Source organism: Coregonus lavaretus (genome assembly GCF_964263955.1).
Source record: "Coregonus lavaretus genome assembly, chromosome: 1".
Lineage (NCBI taxonomy): Eukaryota > Metazoa > Chordata > Actinopteri > Salmoniformes > Salmonidae > Coregonus > Coregonus lavaretus.
The window spans coordinates 94,252,261-94,259,760 of NC_139988.1; the positions used below are offsets into that span (position 1 = coordinate 94,252,261).

General features: G+C 46.5%; 1 protein-coding gene across 1 annotated transcript in view; it reads right to left on the reverse strand.

Annotated features, from left to right (window-relative positions):
• The window catches only part of LOC311134493 (signal-induced proliferation-associated 1-like protein 2), a gene marked incomplete at both ends in the record, with an annotated part of 247,625 nt that overhangs the window by 71,923 nt on the left and 168,202 nt on the right, over nucleotides 1-7,500 (reverse strand). Inside the window, 3 exon segments of the mRNA XM_084168193.1 lie at nucleotides 235-326; nucleotides 527-636; nucleotides 4,099-4,230. Of these exon segments, the coding sequence (XP_084024319.1) occupies nucleotides 235-326; nucleotides 527-636; nucleotides 4,099-4,230 (334 nt within the window).

A 7,500-nucleotide genomic window follows, 5' to 3' on the forward strand; every position in this document is an offset into this window, starting at 1 on the left:
CCAGACACCCTCCTGTCTACCAACCAGACACCCTCCTGTCTACCAACTAGACACCCTCCTCTCTACCAACCAGACACCCTCCTCTCTACCAACCAGACACCCTCCTGTCTACCAACCAGGCACCCTCCTGTCTACCAACCAGACACCCTCCTGTCTACCAACCAGACACCCAGAGATGTGACACCCCCCTGGCCGTAGAACCTCCCTAGCCACAGCCCACACCCAGTCACTTACCCCACGGTTCAGCTTGTTGGGCGACTCCTTGCCCCCCTCCCTCTGTTTCCGAGAGTTGAGGATCTTGGTGGAGGGGATGTGCCACTTGGCCTCTGGAGAGAGAGAGGGCGAAGAAGAGGAGAGAAGAGGACGAGAGGAGGAGGGGTTAGAGGTATGGCTGCATTAACCCTGAATGTGTCCTATAGGGTTACCACAGAACCAGACACCGTTGTTATCTAATATGGAGGTAGGAGACAGACACACTGGAGGTCATCTAATGTGTAGGAGTAAAACAGGGAACACAGGGACTCACCTGTCGACAGTGTTCTCTCCAGGGTGGGCTCTCTGAGGGTGTCTCTGTAACCCTCTCTGTCTCCCCCCTGTAGCTCTCTGGAGCACTCATGGAGGACTGAGGATGGACACCTGGAGAGGGATGGAGGAGAGGTGAGGATGGGTTGGTCAATTATGCTACAGAGTGAGCTAACTGACATACTGTCAGGGAGGGCTATAGTCTGAGCTAGCATAGTGGGAGAGGTAAATATTGGGCAATAGAGGGAGCTAGCTGCTAGCATACTGTCAGCAGTAAGGTAAGGAAGGGCTAGCATACAGCTAGCTGCTAGCATACCGTCAGTAGTAAGGTAAGGTTGGGCTAGCACACAGCTAGCTGCTAGCATACTGTCAGCAGTAAGGTAAGGATAGGCTAGCATAGAGCTAGCTGCTAGCATACTGTCAGCAGTTAGGTAAGGCTAGCACACATCTAGCTGCTAGCATACTGTCAGCAGTTAGGTAAGGTTGGGCTAGCATACAGCTAGCTGCTAGCATACTGTCAGCAGTAAGGTAAGGTTGGGCTAGCACACAGCTAGCTGCTAGCATACTGTCAGCAGTAAGGTAAGGTTGGGCTAGCACACAGCTAGCTGCTAGCATACTGTCAGCAGTAAGGTAAGGTTGGGCTAGCACACAGCTAGCTGCTAGCATACTGTCAGCAGTAAGGTAAGGTTGGGCTAGCACACAGCTAGCTGTTAGGGTTAGGGTAATGATAGTATGTACTGTAGTAGTCTGGAGACAGATTATGAATCCTTTTCCTGTTCCTAACCCACTGGAGACAGATTAGGATTCCTCTCCCTGTCCCTAAAACTAACCCACTGGGGACAGATTATGATTCCTCTCCCTAACCCACTGGGGACAGATTATGATTCCTCTCCCTGTCCCTCAACCTAACCCACTGGGGACAGATTATGATTCCTCTCCCTGTCCCTCAACCTAACCCACTGGGGACAGATTATGATTCCTCTCCCTGTCCCTCAACCTAACCCACTGGGGACAGATTATGATTCCTCTCCCTGTCCCTCAACCTAACCCACTGGAGACAGATTAGGAATCCTCTCCCTGTCCCTAACCCACTGGAGACAGATTATGATTCCTCTCCCTGTCCCTCAACCTAACCCACTGGAGACAGATTATGATTCCTCTCCCTGTCCCTCAACCTAACCCACTGGAGACAGATTAGGAATCCTCTCCCTGTCCCTAACCCACTGGAGACAGATTAGGATGCCTCTCCCTCTCCCTTTCATTAACCAACTGGAGACAGATTAGGATTCCTCTCCCTGTCCCTAACCTTAACCCACTGGGGACAGATTAGGATGCCTCTCCTTGTCCCAAACACACTGGAGACAGATTAGTATGGATCTCCCTTTCCCTAACCCTAACATACTGGAGACAGATTAGGATGCCTCTCCCTCTCCCTAACCCTAACATACTGGAGACAGATTAGGATTCCTCTCCCTGTCCCTAACCTTAACCCACTGGGGACAGATTAGGATGCCTCTCCTTGTCCCAAACACACTGGAGACAGATTAGTATGGATCTCCCTTTCCCTAACCCTAACATACTGGAGACAGATTAGGATGCCTCTGCCTGTCCCTAACCTTAACATACTGGAGACAGATTAGGATGCCTCTCCCTCTCCCTAACCCTAACATACTGGAGACAGATTAGGATGCCTCTCCCTGTCCCTAACCCTAACATACTGGAGACAGATTAGGATGCCTCTCCCTGTCCCTAACCCTAACCTACTGGAGACAGATTAGGATGCCTCTCCCTGTCCCTAACCCTAACCCACTGGAGACAGATTAGGATGCCTCTCCTTGTCCCTAACCCTAACATACTGGAGACAGATTAGGATGCCTCTCTCTGTCCCTAACCCTAACATACTGGAGACAGATTAGGATGCCTCTCCCTGTCCCTAACCCTAACATACTGGAGACAGATTAGGATGCCTCTCTCTGTCCCTAACCCTAACCTACTGGAGACAGATTAGGATGCCTCTCCCTGTCCCTAACCCTAACATACTGGAGACAGATTAGGATGCCTCTCCCTCTCCCTAACCCTAACATACTGGAGACAGATTAGGATGCCTCTCTCTGTCCCTAACCCTAACCTACTGGAGACAGATTAGGATGCCTCTCCCTGTCCCTAACCCTAACATACTGGAGACAGATTAGGATGCCTCTCCCTCTCCCTAACCCTAACATACTGGAGACAGATTAGGATGCCTCTCCCTTTCCCTAACCTTAACCCACTGGAGACAGATTAGGATGCCTCTTCCTGTTCCTAACCCACTGAAGACAGATTAGTATGGCTCTCCCTTTCCCTAACCCACTATGGACAGATTATGATTCCTCTCCCCGTCCCTAACCCTAACCCACTGGATACAGATTAGGATTCATCTCCCTGTCCCTGTCGCTAACCCACTGGAGACAGATTAGTATGGATCTCCCTGTCCCTAACCCTAACCCACTGGATACAAATTAGGATTCATCTCCCTGTCCCTGTCGCTAACCCACTGGAGACAGATTAGTATGGATCTCCCTGTCCCTAACCCTAACCCACTGGAGACAGATTAGGATGCCTCTCCCTCTCCCTAACCCTAACCCACTGGAGACAGATTAGGATGCCTCTCCCTGTCCCTAACCCTAACATACTGGAGACAGATTAGGATGCCTCTCCCTCTCCCTAACCCTAACCCACTGGAGACAGATTAGGATTCCTCTCCCTCTCCCTAACCCTAACCCACTGGAGACAGATTAGGATGCCTCTCCCTGTCCCTAATCCTAACATAATGGAGACAGATTAGGATTCCTCTCCCTGTCCCTAAATCTAATTTACTGGATAAATATTATTATGGATATCCCTGTCCCTAACCCTAATCTACTGTAGACAGAGTCGGAATCCTCTCCCTATCTCTAACCCACTGGAGACAGATTAGTATGAATCTCTATGTCCCTAAACCTAACCCACTGTAGACAGATTAGTATGGATCTCCCTGTCCCTAACCCTAACCCACTGGAGACAGATTAGGATGCCTCTCCCTGTCCCTAACCCTAACCCACTGGAGACAGATCAGGATGCCTCTCCCTCTCCCTAACCCTAACCCACTGGAGACAGATTAGGATGCCTCTCCCTGTCCCTAACCCTAACCCACTGGAGACAGATTAGGATGCCTCTCCTTGTCCCTAACCCTAATATACTGGAGACAGATTAGGATGCCTCTCCCTAACACTAACCCTAACATACTGGAGACAGATTAGGATGCCTCTCCCTCTCCCTAACCCTAACCCACTGGAGACAGATTAGGATGCCTCTCCCTGTCCCTAACCCTAACATACTGGAGACAGATTAGGATGCCTCTCCCTGTCCCTAACCCTAACCCACTGGGGACAGATTAGGATGCCTCTCCCTCTCCCTGACCAGCTGGGCCTTCCCTACCCTCCCCCTCTCCCTCTCTCACCCCTCCCCTCCCTCTCAACTCCTCTGCTCACCCTCTCCAACACCTCTCCTCCCCCTCTCCCTCCCCTCTCCTCCCCCCTCCCCCCGGCCAGGTCTTACCCGTCGTGTTGAGACCAGGTTCCACTTCCACAGGGTCCCGGGTCACTAGACGACGACTGGTTGCTAGGGGAACTGCGGTAGTGTTGCTCTCCCTTATTGCACATGGTCACCTGTGGGTTCTCACAGTCAGCCCTATAGACAGACAACATGTACAGTAGAAGCTGTTATGCACATATGCTAAACAACATTCTGTCTGTCTGTTTATTGACTAAGGCTTTTGATACTGTAGACTCTACTCTTAAATACCAACTTCAATTAAACGCAGAGTAAAATAGCTGACTGTCTCTTTTAATTGCTCGGCACATAAACACATGGTTAAAAATAAACGTCAGGTCTAAATGAATTGTTTACGAGGTTACCATTAATTATTTCCAAGGTTTAATGTTTTTTAATTTTTAATTTTATTTAACCTTTAGTTAACTAGGCAAGTCAGTTAAGAACAAATTCTTATTGACAATGACGGCCTACCAAAAGGCAAAAGGCCTCCTGCGGGGACGGGGGCTGGGATTAAAATATATATATAGGACAAAACACACTTCACGACAAGAGAGACACCACAACACTACATAAAGAGAGACACCACAACACTACATAAAGAGACACACCACAACACTACATAAAGAGAGACACCACAACACTACATAAAGAGACACACCACAACACTACATAAAGAGAGACACCACAACACTACATAAAGAGAGACGCCACGACACTACATAAAGAGAGACGCCACGACACTACATAAAGAGAGACGCCACAACACTACATAAAGAGAGACACCACAACACTACATAAAGAGAGACACCACAACACTACATAAAAGAGAGACGCCACAACACTACATAAAGAGAGACACCACAACACTACATAAAGAGAGACACCACAACACTACATAAAGAGAGACACCACAACACTACATAAAGAGAGACGCCACAACACTACATAAAGAGAGACACCACAACACTACATAAAGAGAGACACCACAACACTACATAAAGAGAGACACCACAACACTACATAAAGAGAGACACCACAACACTACATAAAGAGAGACGCCACAACACTACATAAAGAGAGACACCACAACACTACATAAAGAGAGACGCCACAACACTACATAAAGAGAGACACCACAACACTACATAAAGAGAGACACCACAACACTACATAAAGAGAGACGCCACAACACTACATAAAGAGAGACACCACAACACTACATAAAGAGAGACACCACAACACTACATAAAGAGAGACACCACAACACTACATAAAGAGAGACGCCACAACACTACATAAAGAGAGACACCACAACACTACATAAAGAGAGACACCACAACACTACATAAAGAGAGACACCACAACACTACATAAAGAGAGACGCCACAACACTACATAAAGAGAGACACCACAACACTACATAAAGAGAGACGCCACAACACTACATAAAGAGAGACACCACAACACTACATAAAGAGAGACACCACAACACTACATAAAGAGAGACGCCACAACACTACATAAAGAGAGACGCCACAACACTACATAAAGAGAGACGCCACAACACTACATAAAGAGAGACACCACAACACTACATAAAGAGACACCACAACACTACATAAAGAGAGACACCACAACACTACATAAAGAGAGACACCACAACACTACATAAAGAGAGACGCCACAACACTACATAAAGAGAGACCACAACACTACATAAAGAGAGACACCACAACACTACATAAAGAGAGACGCCACAACACTACATAAAGAGAGACGCCACAACACTACATAAAGAGAGACGCCACAACACTACATAAAGAGAGACACCACAACACTACATAAAGAGAGACGCCACAACACTACATAAAGAGAGACGCCACAACACTACATAAAGAGAGACACCACAACACTACATAAAGAGAGACACCACAACACTACATAAAGAGAGACGCCACAACACTACATAAAGAGAGACACCACAACAATACATAAAGAGAGACACCACAACACTACATAAAGAGAGACGCCACAACACTACATAAAGAGAGACGCCACAACACTACATAAAGAGAGACGCCACAACACTACATAAAGAGAGACACCACAACACTACATAAAGAGAGACACCACAACACTACATAAAGAGACGCCACAACACTACATAAAGAGAGACACCACAACACTACATAAAGAGAGACGCCACAACACTACATAAAGAGAGACCACAACACTACATAAAGAGAGACACCACAACACTACATAAAGAGAGACGCCACAACACTACATAAAGAGAGACGCCACAACACTACATAAAGAGAGACACCACAACACTACATAAAGAGAGACACCACAACACTACATAAAGAGAGACACCACAACACTACATAAAGAGAGACGCCACAACACTACATAAAGAGAGACACCACAACACTACATAAAGAGAGACGCCACAACACTACATAAAGAGAGACACCACAACACTACATAGAGACACCACAACACTACATAAAGAGAGACACCACAACACTACATAAAGAGAGACGCCACAACACTACATAAAGAGAGACAACACTACATAAAGAGAGACACCACATCACTACATAAAGAGAGACACCACAACACTACATAAAGAGAGACACCACAACACTACATAAAGAGAGACGCCACAACACTACGTAAAGAGAGACACCACAACACTACATAAAGAGAGACGCCACAACACTACATAAAGAGAGACACCACAACACTACATAAAGAGAGACACCACAACACTACATAAAGAGAGACCTAAGACAACAACATAGCATGGCAGCAACACATGACAACACAGCAAGGTAGCAACTCAACATGAAAACAACATGGCAGCAGCACAACATGGCAGCAGCACAAAACATGGTACCAACATTATTGGGCACAGACAATAGCACAAAGGCAAGAAGGTAGAGACAACAATATATCATGCAAAGCAGCCACAACTCTCAGTAAGAGTGTCCATGATTGAGTCTTTGAATGAAGAGATGGAGATAAAACTGTCAATTTTGAGTGTTTTTTTGCAGCTCGTTCCAGTCGCTAGCTGCAGCGAACTGAAAAGAGGACCGACCCAGGGATGTGTGTGCTTGTATGTTTGACATGTTACATTAAATAATTCAGTAATGACTCAAAAAAAAAATGATTGTAATCATCAGTTTTTATTAGATATAAGAAACTGCTAGCCATTGGTTGCTAACAGCTAAGAACTTCTAGCTAACTAGTAAGCGCAAAAACAGTCTACAACTTCGGGAGTACAGACCCCCAGGAATTGGCTGATCGACCTCTAGTGGCGAAAGTCAGAACTGCTAAAAATGCAGTCAAAGAGGAAAATCATTATTCTGTTAAAGAAGTCTATTTTTTTTTTTTTTGGAG